We start from the raw sequence: 27,947 nt of genomic DNA, 5'->3' as shown, positions 1-27,947 counted from the left end.
CCTGAGACAACAAAGTTTGGGAACTGCCTGTGTAGAATCTGCTATCCCTAATGTATCACCCTCCTTTCCTTTTCTCACAGATTTGTGTGCCTGCTGAATTCAGAGCAAAACATTAAATCTAGCGTTTTCTTCTTTTTGGCCAAATGAAAAACAGCACCCATTCAACAAATAGTTCAGGGAAATAATTTTGCATCGCTTGTTTGGCCTGAACATATTAATGCTGTTAGGGCGCCTCTGTGGTCTCAAGAGGCTCTCACATGGGCTCTTATATGGGTCCGACTCACATGTAGGTTTTGGACCAGGATTCCTCCGCCACTATCTCGGCCTCCACTGAGTGCCATCTATATTGTGCTCTTTCCAGCTCTGCTGGGAACTCAACACACAGCCACATGCGGGAGCTGTTCTCCCTGCCACCCCTGCCACTGCTTCTCCGCATGCTTCTTCCTCTCTGCACACCTCTGTATGTTCAAATCCCCTCCCAGCACTCTGCGGAGAGAGGCTTCCCTGATACCTTTCTGGGGAGGTCTCGGATTTACCCATCAGAAATTTCAATCAACTTTCACAGTCCTTTATCAAGGCTTCCCAAACACTACATTTTACTCTCTATGTTCTTTGCATTCAGGTTCTCATGGGTTCACCTCTTGCTCACCAGAGTTACCAGAGTGCCCCAAGCATGGTGTCGTGACAGGAGTCAGCACTGATGCATCTACGGATGAAGGTGCTGGGGACTGAGCTGCAAAGGCAAGAACCAAGAGCAGGGGCTTGGGCAGGGGAACAAACAAACAATTGTATTTCACGGCAGGAAGGAAGCACTGTTGCCTGTCTTCCCCATTACTTACACCTGCTGATTGAAGTGGAAAGTTTGCGGTTTCCTTTTTCTGTTCTTTTGTTAAATAACTACATCTATCATATCCTGGGAGGACTCTGCCTTCTTTTTTAAAATGGCTTTCCCAAATCGCTGAGAGCCCTAACAAAGGTTTCTACGCGTAGTTAATATGTGGCCCTAAAGCTAGCGTAAAATCTTCTGGTTCATTCTGCTAGGTATAAATCTCGCAGGAACGTGATATGAGAGCATTTTACAAACTCTTAAAGGTTCTTTTAAGTAACAAATGGACAAGAATAAGGTTACACTCAGTATACCGTATTCTAGCTAAGCCTGTATCGATCTTAGGTTCATAAGATAAAGAGATGAGAAAAAATTCTATCTGATAAAGCATCAAATAAAAGTTGCACTTAAAAAACAGTATCAAAACCGTTATCTTTGAGGGGGGGAAAAAACCTTTGAAACCACATATGAACAGAACTCACCAAATATTTGTGTTTTCCTTCAATAGAAGTTTAGTGGAACTCAAAAGAGTTCATCTCTAGACCCAAATCTCTAGATTATTAGTCTACACTTTTTTTCTAACATCTTCAAATCCAGTATGTTATATTCTACTTATAGCACATCTCAGTTGGGAAGAGCCATGTTTCAAATAGCACAGGTGAGGACTGGCTATCATACCTGACAAGTCTAGACACTCTACTAGCTCTAAGGCTAATGGAATTATTTTGATCATGAGAATTAAATAAATGTAGGGCTAACAGGTCCTCCAATATAATCGTCATGGAGTCAGGAATATCTTAAACACACACTACTTGGTTACCACTGCAAAATTCCCTCCTAATGCCACCACAAATTTACACATTTAGAAAATAGTATCTGGGATGACCGACATTTGTGGTTCTTCAGACAGATGAAACTCTCTTTAGCTCCGCACATGGATGGCATTTAGGAGTCCTGAGTGTAAGGGACTGATGCCGATTACTTTATTCTCCAGGATTCTACTTCCTCATTGAAAAAGAGTTGTTGGGGGGCAGGTGGGGAGAGAAGAGGCTGTAATTTAAACTGTTTATAATAAAATATTCTTCTGATTTTCATACTTCTCCATATGCCCTCATCCAGCCTAAGGCATAATAAAGTCACAATTGCCACGCCCACCCCTCAGAGGCCAGGTGGGTGAACACGTGAGCAGGGAGATGGGGTACCCAGGGCCTCCTGAGGAGACGCGGGTGGCTCGGGAGGGCTCTTCTGTTGTCCGAGGGTGGTGCCGCGGCCATGCCAGAGGACAGGCCCAATGCCACTGGAGCTCCTGATGGTTCTGAAATCAGTTGGTGCCTCCCTGTTTTAGGCACTGTTCATTAATTCAAATTCTAAAAAATACTGTTTGGGCCAAAGAAACCAAACTCTGGATGCAACCTTCATGCCTCCAATCTGCTGATTTTGTCGACCCTTCTCCCTCCCTCCCCCAGCTTGGTGCTATTTTAAATTCTTAATAATAATTAAATACTAGAGAAAATACGCAACATTTGGGATGAAGGGGTTAGTAACCTTAATAAATCTGTCCAAGATAAGATAATTAACACCTGAACAGAAAAATGGTAAAGAACTGACAATTCAAGAGAAATAAAATTGTTTGTGTGTGTGTGTGTGTGTGTGTGTTTGAGCCTCATTAGCAATGAAAACAAAACGCTCTCTCCTCACAATTAAAAAAGGAGATGAGGGGAACAAATGCTCTTTCCTCACCAGATGGGCAAGGATTTCTTAAATGTTTTATAATCCTTAGCTTCAGACAAACTGTGGGGCAATAGGGATGTTCATACACTGCAACTTCTTCAAACCTTTCAGGAGGAAACATTTGCTGCGAAAACGATGAAATCCATGCCCCAAAATGTACACACGAGTATGACCTTTGCAGCTGCATGCTGAATTGTGACAACGGAGGAATAACCTAAACGCCCGTTAACAGGGGTCACGTAAATCCTCATGTGTCTGTTCAATGGCTGATGAAAAACGAGGAGAGGCTTCCGGGGAAGGTTCTCTCTCATGCACTGTCCGGGGAGGAGAAAACAGGCTAGAGCACAGAATCGACAGTCCCAGCCTCGGTCCACAGAGGCGGGCGTGGGCGTGTATGTGTTCACACATACATACACTGTGAAAAGGGATTATCTAACTCTAGGAGCAGAGGAATTAGGGACCATTTACATTTTCTCCTAGCTCTTTTTAAAAATAATAATCGCTTCTGTTATTACTAGGAAAGAGAGCCCCAATAACAATAATTCTATTTGCAAAAACAAGAGTCGATAATAATCTTGCCCAAGAGCAAACCCTGGGGAATTAGTGACTCTTGTGCGAACAAGTGCACAATAGTGGTGGCGTCCAGTGCCTCTTCTGTGGGGTGGTTCAAATATGTTGGAACTGACTCATGGAAAGCACCTGTCAGATTTATAAACATGAAGCAGAACATTCCACAGCATGCCGAAGTGAAAAGTGCCTGTGCCTGACAGCCACTAAATCTGAAATGGCTTTTCAGGGCTATATGTAAATCTGCATTTTAGGCTTGATTAATCTACATTGAAAACTAATGCTAATTTTAGGTACAAGACTAGTACAACTAGCCAAGGAGAATAAAATAAAAATGCAAGGCATGTGATATGCCTGAAAAACTCCTGGCTCCTGAACTGGAAGTCCACAGGCTGGGGCTTCTTCTTCAGATACAAAGTCAGGCTCATCAGGGCCCACATGGGAATAAGTAGCTCGTGATGAGCAAGAACTCAGTCTAGCCAATGTGGCTCTGTTCTCCTGCGAGTCAGTTAGACAGCAAATGCTAATTTCCTGTCTGGCTCTCAAGTTCATCTTGAAACTCTGAATATCACCCTGACTCGGAAATGTTAGCTTGAAGACAACATTATCTTATGTAGAAATTGGTATTCACAAATGCACGATAGCACAGAGAGCTTCCTGAAAGTACTTTCCGTGTAAAAGTCCCATTTCCTCAACATGTGACAGGGCTCCATCCCCACTACCTGCCTGACGCGGCTCTGACCAAGTCCCAGGCTGATTCTATACCAACAATTCCAGAGGACGTGTTCACTTGATTTAATATTCAAGATTTAATTACTCTCTCCTTCTTGGAGTTCTCGTCTTCTACAACTTTCATGACAGTGTTTCCTCCGCATTTTCTTCCTATTTTCCCATTCCCCCTCCTGCATCTCCTCTGACCTTGTCCAGGGTAACATCCCTCAAACCAAAGGCTTCCTCACTAGGTGACACATTCAGATGACTTTCAAACCTCTACCTTCAGCTCCGAACCTGTTGTGATTTCTCTCAAAGCTCTTGGCGACCTCCTGGACCTCCCCATGTAGCCATTTCACGTGCACCTCAAATTCAACACCCCTGAAGAAGGATATTCCAATGTTTAATTTATTCCTAGGAGCAAAAATTGTTCCTATAGCTGACTCGATATGCTACAGCGTGCCTTGGAAACAAACTCTTCTATAAATTCTATTATCCTCAGTTCACAGATGGCAGAACTGAGGAATAGAAACGTGAAGAACTTGGCAGGTCACATACTACGAAATAGATTTGAACCCAGCAGATCTGCGATGTTGCATTTCCTCTTAACACTCCGACTATCTGGTAACTTTCCAAATAACCATGCCGTGTGCAGAAGACAGGCCCTTACAGATTCACTTCCAAACGTCCTCCATAATGCCATGGCAGGTGTGTTCTCCTACACTACCAAGAACAAAAAATAGAACAAAACCTGTGCTTTACGACAGCTGAGCTGAGAAGACTGGCCATGTTGCACAGGACCTGTGAAAACCAATACCTGTATCCCAGGATTGAAATTACAGCTCCCACCACCCACTCATTTGCTCATGCCAGAAGCCTGGGATCCTCCCCTGTTTGGCCATCTTCCCAAATCACGAACTTACATATCCCCATGCCAACAGTCACCAAGTCATAGACCTCTATCCCCTTATCATCTCCCCAGTACACGAGGTGTTGTGTCCCTTCGCTTCTCCAAGTAGAGCTGAACTCCAGCTTTTAGCTTGTAAGACTCTTCAGAGTCGGGCTTCGGCCACTCCCCTCGCGCTCCTCCAACACGTGCCCTGCAGCCCAGACATGCCTGATTCTGCCCCATTCTTGGGATATGAGGTTCAGAGAACTAGCTCTGGCCTGGAGTGCCCCCTTCCGTGCCTTTCTTCCCTGAGCTATTCCTACTCCCCTAAAAGCTCCAGTGAGAAGCCATCTGACACCCCATCCTAATGTAGAGATCTTGCCTTTCTGTTCCCACCCAGCACAGCTCAGAACAGTAAAGGCAGAGACTGTACCCTGCTACCATGATTTACTGCTGAGTGCACACCTTGTTTGGTGTGAACCTTCACAGTAAATAGATGACACCCAATGGGCATTCCGTATATACTGGTATAATCAACAACAACAACAACAAGAGTAAAATACGTGAGATGAGACACTGGTCCCCCATCATTTCCTCCTTTGGCGGCTCACACTTTCAGCTGTAAAGGAGGCCTTGTTTGCTCTTTATCCTACACATCAGTGATGACTCCAGGAGTCACTGGGACTTATTTGAAGTCTGGGTACAGAGAGGGGATGGAGCCAACTGAAGCAAAGTCACCAGCTCCCCATCCTGGGCTCGTCCTTTCTGAGGCCTGGCAGCCCAAACCAGCAAGCAGGACACTTCTTCCTCGTGGGAACTCTTCAGGAGCACCACTCCAATGGCGACAAGGCCACGGACGTGCTGTGTCCAGCTGAGGGCTCATAAACATGCATTTAGGATAAACTGGGGAGGGAGGAGTCCTTCTCAGAACACAGAGAAAAACAGCTACAAAGACTTAGTCAAGTACTCCTCTGAAGCGTGTTTCCTTTCTCACGGAGTCTGTGGCAGCTCCTCTGGGCCTCCCCGTGGTCGGCACCCAGCTGAGAGCGGAAGCCCTGGGAGGCTGGGCCCTCGGTGGGTCTTCCTCCACCACCTTTCTGTGCACTGCCCTCGCCTCCCACTCCAAAGCTCAGAGCTCCTCCAAAGGAAGGGGTCAGGTCAGATCAGGAGGAGAACTTTCCATGTCGGAGAAGGGGAGATGGGGCGGCTACACCACCAGGAAGTACTTATTCTTCTTTTCTGGCGTTCAGTGACGGGCCTGCACTTGGCCTTGGCCCACCTGCTGCCTCTGTGGGACCCTGATGGGGCAGCCAGCGGGTAACCGAAGCGGCACACGCACTCGTCCTCCCTGACAGGCACCAGCGAAGGAAAGTCTTGGAGCACAAGCGGCAGCCAGCAGGAGGCGGGGTGCTGCGAGGACTCAGACCCCGGGGTAACTCCTATTCGTCCTTCAGATCTCAACGCAAACTCGCTTTCTCAAGGGAAAGCTTAAATTTACAGCAGCGTAAATCTATTGGTTCTCTCCTATCGCATTACTTCCTTCAGAGCATTTATCATGTTTGCAAATTACATTTTGTTTCTTAATATTTACACCTCCCCTCCCGGACCGGATCCTTTCCCGAGGAAGGGGACCCTGTTTGTTTGTTTCCCAGTTTGACCATTTGCATCCTCAGTGCCCAGCTCTACCCTTGACACTTTGGTTCTCATATTTTTTGGAATGGATGAATGAATTTTTCCACATTTATCTAGTTTGCTCGCCTTACATGTGAATTTACATTTTAACTGCCTAAATCTGTTTAGCAGGGCTGCCTAAAAAGGTGTCCTCTGAGATAGGCAAACTTCACAGGCTGTATGTGTGTGTGTACACGCATGCCCAATGCAAAAATGAGGAAAGGGTGCTAGGAATAACGGATACAACTAACTTACTTTAAAACTTATTAAAATGCCACAATGAAAGTGGGTATTGGTAATGCTCACATTGGCCACTAATTTTTGTCCTATGTTCCTGATTAACATAATTCAGGAAAAATACTTATAATTGCATAACGCTAAATTTTCTCAGTCGTTACTTATATTCTTAAAATATTATACTATATTCTTATATATATATATATTCTTATATATACTCTTATTATATTCTTATAATAAGTCCTGTGAATTAGTAAAGGTGGATTGGACCAGCCCTGCTGACTTGCCCAATGTCACATAGTTTGAGATCCAGCAAGATTAGAGCACTTGATCTTCTGACGGCTAGCTAAGAGTGCTCAGCCTTGCACATAACAGAGCACATTTATTCAGTTAAATGGATATTTTGCTTGTGCTCAAATTTTAAATGATTTCTGCTTGTAGGCCTTTTGTACACCCTGTGTTGAAAACAGCATCTAACATATAAAGAGTAAGGTCGCTAGATACAAGACGAATATTAAAAAGTCACTGGTATCTTCCTATACTAGCAACAGCTAGAAAAGATTTATAAGACCTCTTTTGGGTTAAAAAATTATACAACTTTATTGGGAGACATTTAAAAATACCATATATAAATGAAGAGGGATATTTTATGCTTGTGGGGAAAAATACTTTACATCATAAAGATGTAATTCTCACCATAGTGAGCTACAAACCACACGCAGCTCTAATGAAGATACCACAGGGTCATCTTAGAACCCAACAACCTGATTCTGAAGTTTAAATGCAATGGAAAGCTTTAGCCCAGAATTGACAAGACACTCCTGAAGAAAAAAAACACAGCTGGGGATACCAAGATACCAAGACTCATTTTAAAGGTATAGTAATTTAGACAGTCTGGCATTAGAGCAGGGACAGACACACGGACTAATGGAAATTAAAGTGCTCAGAAACCACCCCCCACCCCCGCACTGGCTACTTTTCAAGGAAACAAAAGTAAAAAACAGTGCTGTTTTTCACCACACAGAAAAACCAATTTCTTATGGATTAAGAATTGATCTGTGAAAGGCAACATTCAAATACCTGCATCAACAGTATCCCTAACACCCCGGGGTATGGAAGGAGCATAAGCCATAAAGGAAAGCATGATAATTGAACTAGATAAGCTTCCATTAATAACTACACTCGATACCTCGATATACGAACAACTATACTGACCTATACTGGAAATAAAGGACAAACCACAAACCTGGAGATATTCACAACACATAAAAATTAACAAAGGACTAGTATGCACAATCTATGAAGATCAGTAAGAACAAGAAAGTCAGATATCATTTCGTATCAATCGGTTCAGCTGTTGCAATGGTGGGAGCAATGACCTCCTGTGATGGAAAAGCACCTGGCCTAACCCCAAACTGGAAGATGTGCAGTCGTCTGTGGCCTGCCCTGTGGGCTATCAACCAGTCAGTGTACAGATCATTTTAAAAACGAAAAGATAATCTTGGTATACATGCTATGCAATAAAACTTATTTTTAAAATACATACATAATTCTGAACATTTCTCATTTCACTAGTAACTCTTTAGCATAACTTTTAATGGCTATGTTTTAGTCATCACACAGAAGTAGCATTAAGGCATAAGCAATCCTTACTGTGGGCCATTTAGATTTCTATGCATACTAACAAAGATGTGAGAAATACTCTTGTAAGAAATACTCCTGTAAGCTTTTCTACACATTTCTGATAACACGGGTTTAAATGGTAGGCATGCTTAATGCGGGCTTTGCTAAACTGTCCTCCAGGAAGTATTACTAGTTTATAAAGCAGAAGAGTATCATTTTCTCTCTTACAACCTCCCCAACACAAGCTAAAAACGTAAACTTTGCCAGGCTTATAAGTGAAAACTTACACACTGAATTTTTAATTTGTATTGATTTAAACCATAATGAGGCTGAACATGTTTTACTTATTGTTCACTTAGCTTCTCTCTGGGTTACTGGATTAATGCTTTGCCCATTTTTCTACTTGAGTGCTTGAATTTTTTGATGAGACAGAAGAGTTAGTGATAGAGTCGTGATATTGACTCCTTCTCTGCCAGGTATCTTGAACTTTGTCATTTTATCCTTTAAGTTTTAAATTTTTATAGCCAAAGCAATCTTTTCCTTTATGGTTCATTCTCTGATATACAATTCTTTGTATATATTTAAGGGAATTAACTCTACTCCCTTTTGTGCCCCCTATAGCAAAAATGCCTCATTTAAATGAAGGCAGTAGCACCCTCTTCAAAGGGTCACTGTGAACGTTAATGAAGAAAACTTACACTGATGTACCTGGTAGGTAGTAAAACAACACAGAAATGTCAATTATTAGCAGTTTTCAAAACATGGTGGTTAATAACATCACATGCCCATCGGTCAACGGAGTTTATAATTTTATGCAGGGAACGTAAGCAGAGGAACTTGGGCTAATGAAGGCTGAAGACTCATATGGACCACAGGAGACAGACAGCGTGATGGAGAAGTACGTTTCTTGTCACTGGGCAGGGCGAGGTGCATGAACGGCCAGGTCAGAGGCCCCAGGCGATACAGCCTCTCTTACCTTCCTTACTCTTCCCCTTCCTCCAGCTCCGTTTCCTTGTGCACCACCACTCTCGTGACTGACATGTCTGGGTGCTGCTCTTGGGCTTCCCGGATGGCCTGGGCCAGCGCCTGCCAGGGTCAGAAGAGAGCGCTGTGAGCAGGGAGACAGCGGGGGGCTGGGCGGGGGGGGAGGAAGGCTGCTTCGCGGGACGGTGGAACACACGGACGCCACTCAACCGGGACTCCATCTCTGGCAAGCATGGTTTTATTGCTTTGAGGAAGCAGGGACATGAAATGGGCTCATATTCATTTTAGAGAAGCTTCTCATTTCCCCCAGTTTCCATTTTCCAGGCTTTTCAAATAATGATGCATGTAAGGGAAACGTGCAGACTCTGAAGCCCAGCCTTGTACTTGCATGAGACTTGGAGGAAATTCTAGGGCCCAGAACAATAAAAAGAGCAGCAGCAATGGGGACACACAGTCAGCAAAGTGAAGCAAGAGAGACCGCTCTTGAGCAAGTGTAGGTCTCTGTTTTACAGTCAAAAACCACCAAAGGTGCAGAGGTCAACAAGTCATGCTCAAGGCCATCTTGCTGCTAGGCTGTGGGGAGGGAGCAGGACGCCCCACACGCCTCATGGGCTCTTCCTGGACCAGATAGTCAGGAAGGAAAGTTTCTTTGTATTTTATCAGAAAGTAAACTATGTATGAGTGATGTGAAAAAGTGGAAAAATCCTATTTTTTCTGAGGCAAAAGATATGTCAAGATGTCTTGGGGAGAAAGCGAAACACCACAGAACATCACTCAAAATCTAGGAACGACGTCTAAAACAAAAAGAAAGTCTTCGAGGAAAGACAGCACCAGATCTCATATAGAAACTACACATTTGAGAGCAGCAGTGTAATTTTTCCTGTTTCTCTGGAATCATCTGCCTAAGGGACGACCACATTTCTTACTTGCGGTATGCTTCCTGCCAGCTGAAAGGTTATGGAACAAAATCTGGAGCCTGAGTCCACACACATACAAAGGTACAGCTATAGAAAAAGAAATTGGTTTTATATCCAAAATTTTTACACAGAAGCTTGGAAGACACTTGAGGGTACTTAAATTTCCACTAGGGAATGAACTCTGGTGACCCACTGGTGTCAGGACAAGAGTGAGCCCAAACAGGGGACTCTCCCAGGAGAGCAGCACAACTGTCTGCTGGGTGGTGGGAGCAGGCAGGCTGGAGGGTGGGAGTGGGCTGGGGGCAGGGGAGGGGGTTGGGAGGTGTCAGCAGGTATCTGTGGCAGGGACGGGAGACAGAGTACAGCCGAGTCACTCTGGAGGTGTGTGTTCAGAGGGATGTGAGCGATTGGAACCATCAGAATGGACTACTCCACATCAGTTTCTGGAATCCAGCTTGGGAAAGTGACAGCTCTGATAGGAGCCGAATGTAGCTACAGACAGCTTGTCACACACTTTTTAACTCACGTTCATTACAAGGATCTGCCTACATTACACCAGTACAAATGTCAAAGGGGAAATACAAATGATGCCCAAGGGAAGGGAACATATGTGAAACAGGCTCTAATTAGCAGAAAAGTAGGGAAAACCAAAAACAGTTTAATTGTCCTCAAACACATTTGAAATCCGTGTACATTAATTCTGATCATTCTGTAATATCAGTACATGAAATTAAATACTGTGAAATGTTAATTTATGATGGCAACAGTAAAGACTGAGAAAATTCTCACATGCTCCTGCCAAATTGAGAAGTTATTTTACTGGAAAGAGTCAGACACTCTGGGGAGTTAGCGCAGCGTCCTATATCCCTGGTGTGGAGCAGAGCGTCAGGATTCACACAGGGTGAACTCCTGCAAAGCCAGCGTCTCAAATAGCGCGATTCCCTTTTTCCTATCTTGCTCAGAGGAAGGGTTTCTTTCCACTATTAAAATTCTTCTAATACACAGCAAGGAACTGAAAAGGGGGTCAATGATATTCAAGTCACTACGTGATCGGCTTCTGTTTTTGGCAGGGAAGTGATTTCCCTCTAATTTTAAATACTTCCACGGTCTCATTACAGGCTGTAAGGAGACAGGGAGTTCACGAGCTCCCGGGACAAGAATACCAGAAGCCACAAGTAAACGGACTCAAAACAGTTGATGCATCTTATAATTAAACATGAAAAAGTTATGAAAAGTCAAATACCTCTTCTGTCATGTGGGTATCTGCCCTCGGTCTGAAAATGTGCTAAAGCACCACATCGCACAAACAAGGTCATGTCCCTGCAGTCACAGGTAGAGCTGCGGGTTTTTCCTTAATCTAAGAGTCAGGAGTATGTGTTATTTTGGTACTTACATTTCGACCTGTGTTTCCTTTATTTGCTATTCAGAGGCAGTAAGGCCAAAAGACAAGAATGCACATAACACCCAAGAGTAATCCTTGAAAGGAAAACATGGCATCAGAAAGCCAGAGAGTGCACAGGTTCAATGGAAAGACAAGGTGAAAGAAACAAGGGCTGGGAGAAGACCTTGATTTTCACTTTCCATCATGCCAAAGAACATGGGCTCCCACCTCGCACACCATAAGAATTCAATAAACACTGGCCGACCTAGAGTCCCAGAGGAAAAAAGAACAGAGTTTGCCCGACTTAGATCAGAGGAGCTCAAAACTGTCCCAGCAGAGAAGAAATCCTCTATCTGGGGAACAGAAGACTTGGTTTCCACGGGGTCATTCATTTTCCCATGGCAAACAGACACAGGTCCTAGTCAACTAATAGGAATCTCTACTATAAAGTCCAAATTCAGAGTCAGGGCAACACTTTAACCTCCAATAGCTCTCAAGAAATAAAAAGAATACATCAGGAAAGATGGAAGGAAAATCATGTCTACAGGGGTTTACAGAATGTAGTTTTCCTTACAGGCAGAGAATAAAATCTATTTCTCTCTGGTCACATAGATTTGAGTTTTTTTGTTTTTTCCTGGTTTTTTTTTTTTTTAAATGAGTAGTTCTGTTCTCTAAAATTCTCTTTCCTGAGTTCAGTGCTGTGTTTAAAGCTGCGTAACTCTCATCTGTTCTGACTTCCCAGCTGAGATGGTCAATTGAACATTTCCTTTCCTTCAAGTTGTTATAAAAGAAAATAGCTTGGTTTCCTTTAAAGTAGAGTTCAAATCACTCAAAAAATGACAAAACAAAAAATTCACATCACTTGGGACTGCAGCCTAAAAGGAAAGCTACCCTCAGGGCGCCTGGGTGGCTCAGGCGATTGAGAGTCTGCCTGGGGCTCAGGTCCTGACCCAAGGTCCTGGGAGGGAGCCCTGCATCTGAGCCCCTTGCTCAGTGGTTAGCCTGCTTCTCCCTCTCCCTCTGCCTCCCCCCCAACTTGTGAGCACAAGCTCCCTCCCTCTCAAATAAATAAAAAAACTTAAAAAAAAAAAAAATTAAATGAAAGCTACCCTCAAAGTCACCACCAGTCCCACTGTCACCCTGTTGTTAAAGTCACGTGTTCTGCTCATTAACATTAGAATGGAAGCACAATTCTTTTAAATGTATTTCTGAATCCATGGAAATTCTCTACTTTGTAAGATACCTCAGATTTCCTTCTCTCACTCCTCAATAATAGTAATAATTAGGGGAAAACACTGAAGGGTAAAGAGCCCAATTTTTCTAATGTTACAAAAAAATATATATAAGTTCCTAAAAGTAGGCATAAGTCAAACTGGAAGTCAATGTTATTAAACTGCTATTCTTTTTTTTTTTCTAATCCACGACTTGCCTTTAAGTGAGGCCCACGTGAATAACTAATGGTCACCAGGAATCCTCTCAATTATTTGGATTCAAAAGTGCACCTGGAGTCAGTGGGAAATGAACAGCAATCCACATTTTATGCCGGTTTGATGTTAGGAAGGCTGAAAGGCTGTCTAGGTCAGGAAGTGTCTTTACACCACGCTTAGGAGGTGGATTCTTTCAGGAGGCCCTGGGAGAAGGGATCTGACCCTGGGATATGACATGACGACACACACTCCACTTAGAGACATGGTCACTTTCAGAAGCAGAAATTCAGGTCTTTACCTGGTCATGATCGATGTCCGCATCTCCCGTGATCACGATGCGTTTCTCAATTCTTGTTTCAGATATTCCACCTTTCACAGTCTGAAGGTTATAAAGAAAATGAAAGGACAGAGATAGCAATCATTGAAGTATGTATATACCTAATGAGAGCAAAGAAAAGGGAGCACATCTAGACCTTCTGATTAAGGCAATGAGCACTGAGTGGAGAAGATGGACATTCCGAAACTGTTTAAGCTCAGCAGAGATTCCTATTGTTAAAGTTGTAGCATCCATAAGTCTTCCTCAACTGAAAGCAAACTAATTCATCGAGATTCAAAAGAAATTAAGATGAGACAGATGCCACTTAATCCAAATGGTTCCTTTGAGACATTCCATTACAATTTCCCGGAGTTTCTTTACTCCCAATTGGCTAATTTGTTAAAAGAGGAAAGAAGAAATAATTCTTTGGTTTATGTAGAGTTACAAGGAATTCTAACAATTTAGGTCCCTGGTTTAAGTGTGGGAATTGCTTGATGTCACAGTTTTGAGTGCTTGATTCTCATAAAAATCCCCTGGTAATTTTGTTCATTTGGTTTAGTGCAGTAAGATAAAAAAAAGACTTGGCTCTGGTTTAAGATGTAGAAGATACATGAGGGTGATACAAAGATTTTTGTTCTGTGATAGCTTCTGTATGTTACTGTGCTGCCAACAAAGACCGTGTGAGCAGCCCTGGGACATGACAGAGGCCGAAGGGATCATATGTCTGTGATGCTGAACTACAAGCAAATACCACACAGTCCTGAGAAAGCACAGCTCTGATAAACTACACAAAGTCCCAGTTGAATAGCACTTTACTGCAAGAAACCAGGTTTACTGCAAGCCTAACTGGATAGCCTTTAAAATGAGCACGATACCATTTTGCATTTATGTGGCATTTTTTATTTTTTTAGTTTCACTTAGGATAAACCAACATTTTTTTATATTTTTTTTCAATTTATTTATTTTCAGAAAACCAGTATTCATTATTTTTTCACCACACCCAGTGCTCCATGCAATCCGTGCCCTCTATAATACCCACCACCTGGTACCCCAACCTCCCACACCCCCACCACTTCAAACCCCTCAGATTGTTTTTCAGAGTCCATAGTCTCTCGTGGTTCACCTCCCCTTCCAATTTACCCCAACTCCCTTCTCCTCTCTAACACCCCTTGTCCTCCATGATATTTGTTATGCTCCACAAATAAGTGAAACCATATGATAATTGACTCTCTCTGCTTGACTTATTTCACTCAGCATAACTCACAAAGTTTCTGGCTGAAACACAGGGTGAGAAGGGTATAAAGGATACACTTAAAACCATCAGGCGGGGCACCTGGGTGGCTCAATGGGTTAAAACCTCTGCCTTCAGCTCAGGTCATGATCCCAGGGTCCTGGGATCAAGCCCCACATCAGGCTCTCTGCTCTGCAGGGGGCCTCCTTCTCTTCCTCTCTCTCTGCCTGCCTCTCTGCCTACTTGTGATCTCTCTGTCAAATAAATGAATAAAATATTAAAACCATCAGGCACCCACAGAATGGGAGAGATAGAAGTAAATCTGAGGACGGCAGCAGGTGTCAGAATCACCACAACCACTCCCAGGATATCAGGAGATCTGGGGTGGGGCCACGGACTCACTTCTAACAAGTCCCAGGGAAGACCGATACTGCTAGTCTGGAGACCGACCATACTTTAAGAATCACTGGTCATCTGGTGTTAAAACTTTGGAGAATGAGAGAATGATCTGAAAAATGCCCCCTATCCAATATATGAGCATCTTAAATTAACAAAGGGAAAATTATATTATTTGAACAACTGCTTGAAAATTTTGAATGATGGTCTTCATTCACTTGCTTCAGTTGGGAGGATTCATTTGTACTTACCCAACTTATGCTTCTACTTGTATGATTCTCTCTCTCTCTCTCTCTCCTGTAGCTGGCTGACATACAGTTATTCATGACCTATTTTTATACCCTTGTACTTTATAAAAATACATTTGTCAATGGAGTCCAATTTTTTGGATACTTTAAGTCTGGTCACTTCTATTCCACTGGCACAGTCTATTACTTTGAAGCTTGTGTAGGAACAAAGAAACGATTCAGAAAGGATCCTGTTTGCAAAGTCCCACCCTGGATTGCTTTACCTTGGTGATATGTGTTGTTGTTGTTGTCGACACGGACTCAGATGTGATGGTTTGTGCCGTCAGTAATGTCCCCGAGTCACCACCGGCCCCGCCATCAATCTTTGGATAGTTGGAGGAAAAATACAAAGTAATGCTTAATTTCCATTATGTTGTCAGAGACGACCCCTCCCCATTGAATATGCATCTTGTGAAATCTTCGAGGTCAGTAGAAGAGGTTATCTGCCTATCCTTTGCACGTTTGTAGCGGTGATTTACTGAGCAGGAGGCTGGCTGGCCTTTAAACAGAGTAAAGGCAAAAACTCAATGCATGTGGAAAAGCAGACCCCCTAGGAGGGAGGAAAAAAAAAAGGAAGAATCAAGTAGAAGACGGGACTGAGAGCTACAGGGTCATGAGACAATTTGACCGAAGGCCTTTTGTAGAAGCTAGAAAAAAGAAACTAGAGAACCAGACAGAGAAGTTTCCACAGCGAACAGAAAGGCTGAGTTCATTGTTTTTTAAGCACAGGTGGTAAAAACAGATAAACGTTTTTGCATTTACAAAGCCACAGAACCTGACTAGGATAGACTAAACCTGTGTGCTTTGGTAATTTGCTTATATCTAGTAGATTTTTTTTTTTTAATAACATTGCTCCTGTAGTAGTTTGTCATGAGCATATATGGGTACATGGATTTTAATACACATGCAAGCATGTGACCTGTCTCTACATGTATCATCTATAAACCCCATGCATATATCTAAATAGGTTTGACTTATTTGTTTTGATACTAAAAAAGGTAGAAAGTTCTAGAGTTGACCAGGGGAAATACGACACAGATTAATAGCCTAAGAGTATATGTGAAGATCACCAAACATATTTGTCTCCCATTTCCTGCCATTAACACAAGGAAATAACCAGAAAGCCCAGAGCCTTGTAGACTAAGTTATGGGGAAATTTCTCTAAATTTGAGTCCTGCACCTGTATTTTACTGGGGCACTGACTGTACTATAGACATATGAGCACATGCTCTCCCACCACACCCATTCATCAGAATGCTGTTTAGGTGGATCTCGGCACATACATGGATAACGTGTCTAAAATAATTTTGAGAAGTATTTAAACATACCCACATTAAACCTCTTAAAAAAGATTTTGAGAGAGGTCAGTAATCTGCCACCCTCCACCACAGTACAATTCTACTATAGAATACTAAATTTCTCAGTCGAGAAAATAGTTGTATAAATTTCTAAACAGTTTTATTTTGAAATAATGAACGCTTTCCCCTTTTTATTACCCTTAAGATTAGATATCTTAATACTTATTTCAAATCTTTACAGAATCAATGTCTGAATAATGTCTAAATCAATGCCTAAAATCAAATACACAAATCTGATAATTATTATGACACACAGTATTATATTTACGTAAGATCGACGACATGTCTTCAGAAAATAATCCCACATGAAGGAGAAGCACAGGTGTGTGTGTGTGTGTGTGTATACACTTGGCAAGTAGGAGTGAGCTGACTGGATCTATCTGCACAGATTTGGGGGTGGGGGGACCCTAAATCTTATTAATCTGCAAATTACATCAGATCCAATAAATTTCCCAAGATGATCTGATTCCCAAGTGTTTATCAACATACCCGGAACGACTTATAACATGGACGAGATTGCTACTGCCTGTCCTAAATGATCCTGTGTAGGGATCCTGTATAAATAACCCTGTAGAACTGCTGGGCCACCAACTTGACTGCAGCTCTCTGTTGTACTCAAGAAGCAACAGAGCAGGTTCAAGTGCAATGAGGACACCAAGATACGGAAAGCTGCGTCAAGGTCAGAAACACGTAAACTCGAAGACAAATAAAAACAGACACAAAGTAAAAAAAGAACTCAAGTAGTCCAAATCTAGAGTTTTTGTACCTGTGGAGACTCATATGTGATGGTTTTGGTCTCAGTTTGGACAATAGGGACTTCCTTGGTGGAGATTTCTGTTCTTTGTGAGGCATCAGAAATTGTTACCATCTCTGTTTTTACCACTGGTGGCTGAGGTGGAAAGGAAGGGAAAAATAAATTCTAGAGATCATGAAGTAAAAGTGCTTAATGGAGCCTTCAAAAATAATTATAAAAAATATATCCAAACACACACTCATGCACAAGAGTAAAGATAAATAAAAGACACAAAAGAAAAACACTCTCCTTCAAATATCATGTGTGTGCGTGCGTGTGTGTGTGTGTGTGTGTGTGTGTATGAAGACAAAGCTAACATAATGGTTCCCTAAATTATGGTATACTTCAAATTACCATGTTCCCAATTATATGTCAATGTGGGGCGCACAGTGACATAAAAGCTTTAGCTTTGGGGCAAGTTATAACAAAATGGAAAAGAAAACAAAATGGAATGAACTATGTAAAGTGACCGGTCTCAATTTTTGCCGCAGTTTGGTTTGCCACGTGGTTTGTGTGAAGGCTCATTGTCTTCAACTGGTACATCAGCTAAGAAGACCAAGCTTTCCCCCAAAAAGACTCTTTACCCTACCGACGAAGAGATTGTACTTTAAGAATATCTTCAAGTATGATTTTTTTCAATTATACTTGTCTAAAACTTGCAGGGCTTCTTCTGTGTTCCATAAGTTAAAATATTACATCCAGAGTTATTCCACCAACACTGCGTTAAGGCTTTGAACAATGCAAACATTAGAGAGCAGGGTCACAGCCTGTTGGCATTGTAGTCTGCTGAGTGTGTAGGTTTAATACAACACCAGACCATACTACTACCAAAATACTACAGAACTTTGAGAGAAAATTCCCAAATGTAATTATTTAAAGAGGAAAAACCGTATGTTAAAAGCAGAAAATAATAGTTCAGAGCATTCAAAAACTCTTGAAATATCTTCTCTGAAGTGAAACAGGACGTTTAAAATATAGCAAAAATTCATTTGATTATTTCAAGCGAAAGTCACTTCAAGATTTTCCAGCCCATCAAAGAGAGTAACTATTTGGATAATGCATATATTGTGGGCATTTACTTTTAGAATCAGGAAAGTCTCGTTGAGGTAAACCTTCTCACAGTATAACTCTGACCCCCACTTCAGAGATACCCACACCTCATGGCCGAGACTTAATTTACCAGGAGTGTGGAGAGTTCTCTTTCTTAGGGAGAAAAAGTTAGAGACTCCCATCTAATATAGATAATCCAGGAAACAGATGATCAACTTGCAAATCATCTAGAACTGTTGGAGGACGGAATGAGAAATGTATCCTCCTATCAAACAGGCTAGCCTCTGGCTGCTCACAAGCAAAGAAAATGTCCTTAACCAATCTATACACTCTCTGTAATCTAAAAACGGCAATCACAGTGGTATTCAAGAAATAGGTTCTCATCACGGCCGGACGCTGGACTCCAAGCACCACGGTAACTAGAACCAGCTGCCATTTCTGAACATCTAAGGCTGTAAGGAGAATCGGCCAAAAAGTCAAACCCAATCATGAAAAGAGAAGCCACACGCGCACACTCACACTGACCATTTGCCAACAATACAGATACAATTTTCTCATTAAACCAACGAAAAAGGCATTTAGCACAAGGAAGCAGTGCAACTAAAAACAACAGTTGAAAACATCCAAAACATGCAAAGAAAAATTGAAGTGTGAAACGAGAAGGGAAAAAATGGTGTGGCTGCTGAAGGCCAGTTTACTCTGTCAGGCGGATCCAGGTGCAGGAAAGAAGCCAGAAACCGTGAACGGGGCTGGCAGAAAATCTACAGAGCAGTGCTTTTTCCCCTTCCTCCGAGGAGAGAGAAAGACCAGAATCTCGTAGAAAAAGCTGGAGGAGGATCGGGAGGACAGGAGAAGGAAGGCAGGTGTTCTCCACCTGAGAAATAGCTCTAGAGTTTAGCTCCCGCTCGAGTCTCCCATTTACCTCTGAACAACAAATAATTTGTGGCAAAACATCAATGTCAACATGAGACACCTCTCCGTTAACTTTATGTTGCTCGTCCTCTGTTTCTTCGCGCATGTCTTGCTTAAGGGCGCCTTCATTTACACTCTTCTCTGCAGATATCTTTGGGGCAACTACATTTTCCTGGGTCACTGTTTCTACTGTGCTTACACTGGCACCTGCTTGTCTGACTGGGCTGGCTTCTGGTACCGCTTCCTCCCTCTCTACTACCTTGGCTGCTCGGCCGGCTTCTTCCTCCACCTCTTCTTCCTCCTCCTCCTCCTCCTGTTCTTCCCTTATGGTGCCCTCGGTCACACGGTGGTGGGGCCGGTACTCGCCCACATCTTCGTCCTCGCTCTCACTGCTGCTGCTGCTCTCAGAAGACAGGGAGGTGGAGTCTTTCTGGGTCAGGGGCTCCACCTTACGCATCTCCCCAGGACCACTCCCAGGTGATAGCTCTTTACCGTTCATTTCTTCCGTGATTACTCTTTCGTCTTTCCCAACCTCTGCCTGCTTCTTCTCCTCCACTACATTCAGAGTCTCATGTGAACTCTGCACAAAAAAAAAAATGGATGAGGGAGAACAAAAATAGATGAATAAATTAAAAAAAAAAACCAAGAACAAAAATAAAAAACAACGGAAACCAAAGTTAACCAATGAAGGTGGTTCATGTCATGAAGAAAAACAAAGATGACTGTGATGGCTGACTGAAAGGGAAGCGGGGAGAATGTGAGGGGATCAGAAACATCAGGTGATGGTGTGAACATGGAAAAGGGGAGAACCTCAACAGCATCACAGGCTCCACTGCAAGGCCCTTCTGACTCGGGAGCGCGTTTCTGCGGAACAAAAAGCAACCGAGGACACAAATCAATAAAGTTTTACACCTCAACACCCACCAGAACAAACATCTGACACTGCAAAGACAGAACAACAAGAATCGACATCTACAAAAATCTTTGTTCAAGGTCACATGGAGGACAATCCAGACAAAAATGCAGAGAGCTTACAAAAGGAAACAAAAACACAGAATAGCCAACGTCCTCCCAAAGAAATAGAATGCTTTTATTGTGATTATACCTAGCTGCTCTTCTTACTTAGTTGAAAGGGTAGGAAAAAACTGAATTATACCAAAGTTTACTGATTAAAGTTGAAATTGCAAAATTTTAGAACCTATTCAATAAAAGGTTTTGATTTTAATCAGACTATAAAATCTGGCCCAAAGCCCTGATTTCTAAGTGAATATAGCATTAATGAGACGGCACCTTTATTTTCTGCCGGCTCATTTAAGAAACAGCTGTAAATGGCAAAATTATACTTGGTCTTAGATAGCTATTAACACAAAAATGTTGTTTCAGAAATGGCTAACATCCCAGGCTATATTATAGATTGGCAAAAGGGATATTTTAACATTAGGGTGGATGTAAATAATGGCTCCAAGTGCCTTCTTCTACAATTTAGCTCCTCCAACCAGCATCTTTGGAAACTGAAATCAAGTTTATTATCCGAGATGTTTATTTCTGCCTCCCTCCTCCCCATTGACATCTACTTCTTGGGAGTAAATTCACTCTAAGTAGTACCATACCTAAATGTTTAATAAATTCCTGTTGACCAAATACATTAGTAATATAAATTATGCTTTGCTACTGATAACCAGTGTAGAAACTTTCTTGCAAAGGAGTTTTTAAAGTTTATCATTTTCTTTAAACTTATTTTGAAAGGAGGGAAGGGACTATACACCATAGACTATAAGCCTGACCAACTTTTTAACATTCATGTGACATTAGAGCCTGTGATCTCCCCAGAAAATAACTCCTAGTGCAAGTAGCCCTACTTCTTCAGGAAGGTATCTCCATGCCGAATGGAATGGGGCAATGCTCTTCTGAACCCTGTGGGCAGAAACGAAGCCTGAGACAGAGCTGCCGAGACTGCACAGACTGGAGCTGGGTCCTGGATCAGAGAGCAGCGTCCCGTTTATTGAACCCAGTGCCGTGGGCAACCGTGAGCAAAAGGCCCTCAAAGGGCACAATTCTGACAGCACCCGTCAACATGTACTCACTCTCTCTGACCTGTGCTGTCGTTCTTAGGCGCATGGTAAGGCCATGTTCTCATGGCTCAAATTAGTGCCACGTACGTGGGTACGAGAGAGAGCCTTCCAGTTTTTACTGGAAACCCAGAGCTTTCCCATATTACACTGAAAAACTCTTGAGACTATTTTGGTGAGTAACTTTTAACTATAAACTTCTTTATAAATAAAGATATCTAGGGGTCAGAACATTTCTAAAGCAGATATCTCATCATTATTATTCCAGGTCAGTAAATTATTATTATGTTACCCCAAACGGCCAGATGGGCTCTGCCCAAGTTCAGGGAATCCCTAAGAGTCATTCCAAGGAATGAAAATAAATATTTCATTGGGCATGGCAGGCACTTCGTATTTTTACACATAAGCAGAATTTTTAAAAATAAGCAGCCATCAAGAGATGCCCGAAAGAAGTTTAGGTTTTAAAAACTTTTCTGCCAAACATAGTTTGTTTCCCTTGGAGAGAGGCCTTCCTTTCCCACAACAACTCAAGACTCTGGGCCTTACTGCTTTAGATGATTCTCTGAATTTAGGCAGATTTTGTGGGTGGGAAGGGGACCAAAAGCAGCAGGAGAAACATCCAATCTCTAGTTGTCCCTCATGTCCAAATTCATTGTTTCTTGAATGTTTCTCCCAGGAAGAGTTAATTTTAACTAATGAAACCACTGGAAAGAGGGGTTCCTAAATATTAAAAAAAAAAAATCATATGTGGCTTTTGAAAATGGGAAACAAAATAAAATGCACCTCAGGCAACTGTGAGAAGGGCGAGGAAGAAAGCTTTTCGGGTGCATTACAGTTCACAACAGTGCCCTCTGCTGTCCAAGTGGTGGCTGAGGTGAAGGTGGCTCTCAAGCTATCAGAAAAGCCCTTTCCACTAAACAAAATGGACGTTATCTCCTCTTCTAGGCTCTAGAGAAGTCAGAAAAGGAAGAGCAAAGAATTAACAATGAGTCAGAACAGACAGCAGTGACCTATTGAAAGAAAGGAAAGGTTACACAAGAAAGAATCACAGAACAGTGTAAACTGAGAGAAAGGCAAGGAGTTTGAAAGATTCTATCAGGCGTCTGCGGTGTTTTGCCTAAACCCCAGTTTTCCACTCTGCCTGAGAATCTGATAGCTCGCTCTAACCTCCTCCGGGAGCCAGCTAAAGAAAATGCCTTAGTTTATCACTTAAGTTTTATTTACAAACTGAGCACAACCGATTCTCCCACACATCGAACACTATTTCATATATTTCTGAAGGAGCTACTCAGCTTCAGCCTCTTTCTGCACAGATCGGTCTCGTCAGGGGCCCCTACTCATGCCAATTCCTGTGTCAGAGCTCAAGGGACCCCCACCCTCTTGCCTTCAATGCCCTTGCTGAGGCTCCCTGGGCCTTGCCAATGCTGTCACCTTTCTGAGGTCCACTTAATAGTCCATATTTTGTATACGGGCCTCCCTATCTACTCCAGTTCCTCTAGCCTTCTCCCTTCTCCACACTACTTGAACGGTCTGTACAACGAGCGCTCTGACAGCAATCCACAGACATTCCCTCAGACTGGCTAAATGTGCCATGGAATGAAGAAACAGCGCTTTTCTTTGTTCAGTAAGAAACAGTTAAAGAAAAAATTCTCAGTAGGAAGGCAAAACTCAGAGATGAAGAACTCAAGTGAACAATGTGAAAATCATTTGTCCCTGAAAAACCGTGATGGCAAAGTTCATGTTGCCATTTCTGGCCCTGAAATGACAGTCTCTAACCTGCCTGAGGGCATGACAGGAAAGCCAGGGACTGTCTCAGGTACCTGTAATGCCAACAGGAAAGCGTTGCCACAAAGCAAATGTCAAAATTGTGTAAGAATACTTCCTAAAAAACTCTAGTGTTCGGAGGGCTCAAGGATGAATGAATAAATGAATGGCATTTTCTGAGATGCCCGTTGAAATGGGCACTGAGGGTGGTGAGGAGTAGGGACAATGAGATGAGATGGGTGAGGTGCAGAAGCACTTGCAATATTCAGAAGAGAAAAAAGAAATCTGGTTTAATTCAGCTTAATTATGATCTCCATAATTACACCATCCCTTTGGGTTTGGGTGGGTGGAAAGAGTGTCCTTCCCGGTAAGAGAGGACTGGGGAGTTCAAGTGCCACATATTTAATTATTCAATAAAACATCTTCAAAAGTACCTTACAACCACAGTTGTATGATCTCTACTAGACTCATGAGAATACAAGTGTGTCATAATTCTTACAGAAGAGGCTATCAAATAATTTTTTACTAAATATAAATGTATTACATTAAGTGATTTGGTTTCCAAATTTCTCTCAAAATCATATTCACACTGAAGTCATTCTCAAAGTTCAGTGTATTTAAACAAAAGCTACTATTGTCCTGGGACCCTTGTTCATTAAGGTGGAGAACCACGGGAACTCTTGATTTCAGGGTTGTGAGTTTGAGCCCCATGTTTGGTGCAGAGATTACTTTAAAAAAAAAAAAAAAGGAAGGAAGGAAATAAAGGAAAGAATGTTTTAATTTTAATCTATAAAACCCATATTCTAGAAATTTGGAAACTTTTATCAAACGAAACTCTCATGCATTTACATTAATTAAGGATTACAATTTAAAGATAATCAAGAAACCCTACAAAATCAGTAGCAAAATGAAGATATGGCAAAGATAAATTTTAAAGATATTCTGTTAAAAGCCAAACACTCCAGTAGACTTCACTGCTCACACACTTCCAACTAATAGTAGTGAAATGTTATTGGCAGGGAGGCAGGGGTTACGATGTAAGTGTCCCATAAATGTTGGGTGAATGGGTGAAAGGACGTGTGACTGCAGTCACAGCAATCCACGTACATGCCAAGTTAAGAATATATTTTCCTGCAGATACTGGAGAGGAAAAAAATGAGAAAAAAGCAGCCATTTCAAGTATAGATAGACCATTTAGGAGCGTAACACGAGGTCAATCTCAGATTTAAATTTCACATAACAGGATCTTAATGTAACTTCTCTGACAATGAGTGAATGAATGATTTCTATTGTATATGGTTTCTATTGGATGATTCTAAACCATGACAGACTGAAAATGAGAATTTCAACATCTTCCCCAAAATTCCAAGGTCTCTTTTTCAAAAAGTACAAAGACATTGACCAAATGCTGCCATATGACATACTTCTGGAGGATAAATTTTCGAAACTATGTAATATTTCAAAACTTATGATATTAAAGTCATTTTATACACAGTCTGACAGGCTTTGGATTTCAGGCTAACCTTTAAAGTATATAAATATGCCACTTGGTTTAGCTTTATGACATTCTCTTTCTTGTTTGCAGTGCTCTGGAAATACCCCATCTCAGCTACTCCTCCAATTCCTTCAGGGCAAGGCTTCGTCTTCCAGTTATCCTGCCTCCTCCCCCACCCCACTGTATATTCTGATGAATGCGACTGTCTACTGATTAACACCACAAGACTTCCTGGCAGGGATACACTTTTTCCTTATCACTGATTTCTGCTCTCATTCACATCCCTGTAGGACCCCTTCCTCATCCAGCACCAGAGGGATCACTGTCCGACGTGGGACTAGGTCATTACCCAGTTTAAAACTCTCCAATGGCTTCCCTTCACTGCCACGATAGAATTCCAAGCTGTTAGTCTGGTTTGGAAGATCCAGAGTGGACCTCTGACCTCTCTGACTTTTCCAACGCCCTTGTCACTTGGACTTTCAGTTCCTTGAACTAGTTGTCTTGGGGCTGTTGCATTTCCTCTTCTTTATACATGGAAGAATCTTCACATGTCTCTCTCTTCCTCTTCATTAAGGTCTCAACGTCAATGACATCTGTTTCCTGGGCACAATGGGAAAGCCACCTTCCCCATCCCCCTCTAACAGGACACTGTATTTCATCTTCCTGACGCTTATTCCTTAGTACCCCACATTTTCTATTTACTAATGACCATGTCTGCTATCTCCCCCACTGCGCTCTGAGCACTCTCCTCCCAGCCAAGGACAGGCCAGTCAGCTGGCTAAGCAAAATCAGCAGAAGCAGAAGAATAGGGATGGAAGAGCAATGGAAAGCTAACTTCCCTGGTAATATCAGATTATTTCATATATGCAGGGAGTACAGAGATCTGAGGGGCTGCTGTGACACACACCAAAATCCTTTCTCCCGCTAAAAATCTTTAAAATGAAAATCTGTAAGGTTTCCAAATGTAATTAGAAAAATAGTTACACACACCAGACAGCATTTGGGATTTTTCATACCACCACAGTCTGCACACGAGCGTTGTACTAATGGTGCATTTTCACGTGAGATCATGGTTTCCCGACTGTCAGCCACATACGTCAAAACTCAGGGTCACTTATCACCTACATTGGTTGATAGGTCTGCATTTCAAATTGTGGATTTTCAAACCCAGTCCTCCTGCAATATGGTGTTTCTCACTAATGATCCTACATTTCTACAGAAGGAAATTTAATTTTTTAAATGCTCGAAAAATTATTTCAACAAAATTTTGGGTGACTACAGAAGAAAAAAAGGAGTATCTTATGGCTGTGGGCAGAAATAAAAGGAAAAGGGAGAAAAGCAGAGGAGATCCAAGGATGCAAGGTGAACACCTTGTCTGCCTCCTGGACTTTTTCTTCAACTGTCCGTGTGGCTGCCATCTGATGCTTCTCCTTCACGGATAAAATATCCTTGAAAAGATGGTCTCCTTTTCTCTATTGTTTCAAACAATAGACATAATCAACAAATAAGACAAGTACATTACATCTATAGCAAAACAAACATAAAACAACTGTGTGGGTTAGCAAAACGAACCAGATAAAGCAGGACATAAAGGGAGGACAAGATCTTAACACGTCATGAGACATGGTTTCTCTAGAAAACACAGCCCCCTAGAGCTGACTGCTGACACGGGTGCATTAGTATCTTCAGAAAATCTGAAAATAAGAACGTAAGCTGTATACAACTTCATAAGACCATGGTGTTTTTGATCTTAATGTTGCCATCCGTTGTTTTCTCGGTTCAGAGATTATTTTTGCTTCTGTTCTTGAAGAGCTATTTCCCTTTCACTGTCACAATTGTACAAATTTAAAGCAACCAACAACTTTGCCTTTTTCAGAAAAAGTGCATAATAGCATGAGACTAACTCAAGTGCGCATACATTTGGTAACATTCAAGCCAGGCGAGAGAGATGATGTGCTTTGGGGGAGGAGAGGGCTGGAAGGAAAAGGGGAAAGAGGAAATGGTCGGGTGACACCTACATACGCTTTTTAAAACAGCATATTTAATAGGATATGATTGTTGTCTCCTCAAGTATGATAAATGAGCCCGTGAAAGTTCTTGCTAACAGATTTCGGAGCATCAGAAAAGACATGCAGATGAGAATAAATGGAGAAATAGATTGAGAATATCTTCAAAAGGAAACACTTACATTGGTGGTGGGAAGAAATAAGCCATGGAAAGAAGAAGAATGAGTTTGGAGAGATGTTATGGTTGCAAATTGTTTTAAAACAGTAGTAGCTTACATTTCATTACTACAAAGTTTCAGTATTAAACTGCGTAACATTCTGCAAATTTTCAACTGGGCTCATTAGTTTTCAAAGCTAAGTTTAACTCTTTATCTTCACAGCAATTACCTTAAACCATTCTAAATATGATCTTATATCCCTTGAATTATTAATTATTTAATTATCAAGTAAACTCTATTATTTCAGTCGTACATTACTTCAAACCTTATAAAATACAACATGACACCAGTTTCTAAGCCACCCTATAGAGCATTTCATCGCTACTCATTTACTTGAGTGAAAGAGTGAAATTTTTCTGCAATTTTTGACAATATTTGGAAACCCACACAATTTACTAAGAACTATGTCAATAAGTATTACATTGTTAATATTTAGTATTTAAAAAATTGTTAGCAATTACATTAAAAAGTAGGGAACATTGTCTAACACTCTGAGAATGAACATCACATATTTGCAACCTGAGTTTTACCAAAGAGCTGGAGTGAGACATACAGCCAACAAACAGCTATTGACATACCCCTTGTGTCTGTAGGGACAGAGGTGTGATACGTCGTTTTTCCCATTCATTAGGGCGCGGCTCAGGTGTGGATTCCATAAAATTGCGCTTGAGTTCACTAATGCTAGCCTGATGTCTCAGTATGTCCTCCTGGGCCTTATCGAGGTCCTAGCAATATGTAACGTAATAAAGGGCAGAAATCCAAAAAAGAAAAAAAAAATCCCAGCAGGACAAAAATAAAAAACCAAAAAATAAGACAAAGCAAACTTATGATTAAAAAAAAAAAAATAGTAAAGCAAGAAAAATGCCAAGTCTCAAAAGCCATATTATCACCTAAGTAGTTCATCAAAATTTGAAAATAGAGCCAATGCATATTTTTTTAATGATTCCCATTTTAAAAGGTTCTGGTTTCTTCTGTTTAGAATTTTTTTAAAAATATAATTACTTATATTATTAGAAGGAAGCCGTGGAATCACTAGTACTAGAAATGGCTAATCACCTTCTTTCTAGTAACTGGATTTGAAATGCAGC

At 41.7% G+C, this 27,947-nt stretch overlaps 1 protein-coding gene across 11 annotated transcripts in view; it reads right to left on the bottom strand.

Annotated features, from left to right (window-relative positions):
* Positions 1 to 27,947, bottom strand: part of EPB41L2 (erythrocyte membrane protein band 4.1 like 2) — a 213,463-nt gene that overhangs the window by 5,742 nt on the left and 179,774 nt on the right. For 2 of the 11 annotated variants that reach the window (XM_044248921.1, XM_044248931.1), the window contains exons 14-21: positions 27,438 to 27,584; positions 26,006 to 26,107; positions 20,118 to 20,171; positions 19,318 to 19,887; positions 17,319 to 17,441; positions 15,419 to 15,517; positions 13,263 to 13,343; positions 9,232 to 9,341 (exon numbers count right to left, since the gene is read on the bottom strand). In XM_044248921.1, the coding sequence (XP_044104856.1) occupies positions 9,237 to 9,341; positions 13,263 to 13,343; positions 15,419 to 15,517; positions 17,319 to 17,441; positions 19,318 to 19,887; positions 20,118 to 20,171; positions 26,006 to 26,107; positions 27,438 to 27,584 (1,281 nt within the window). In that variant the 3' untranslated portion in view covers positions 9,232 to 9,236. Of the gene's footprint in view, positions 1 to 9,231; positions 9,342 to 13,262; positions 13,344 to 15,418; positions 15,518 to 17,318; positions 17,442 to 19,317; positions 19,888 to 20,117; positions 20,172 to 26,005; positions 26,108 to 27,437; positions 27,585 to 27,947 lie in introns of those variants that run through there. The other 9 variants (XM_044248964.1, XM_044248940.1, XM_044248948.1 and 6 more) reach the window with 9 other exon arrangements.

This window comes from Neovison vison, chromosome 1 (genome assembly GCF_020171115.1).
Source record: "Neovison vison isolate M4711 chromosome 1, ASM_NN_V1, whole genome shotgun sequence".
Lineage (NCBI taxonomy): Eukaryota > Metazoa > Chordata > Mammalia > Carnivora > Mustelidae > Neogale > Neogale vison.
Note: the sequence above shows the minus strand (reverse complement) of the source record. Positions and strands in the feature narration are given on the sequence as shown.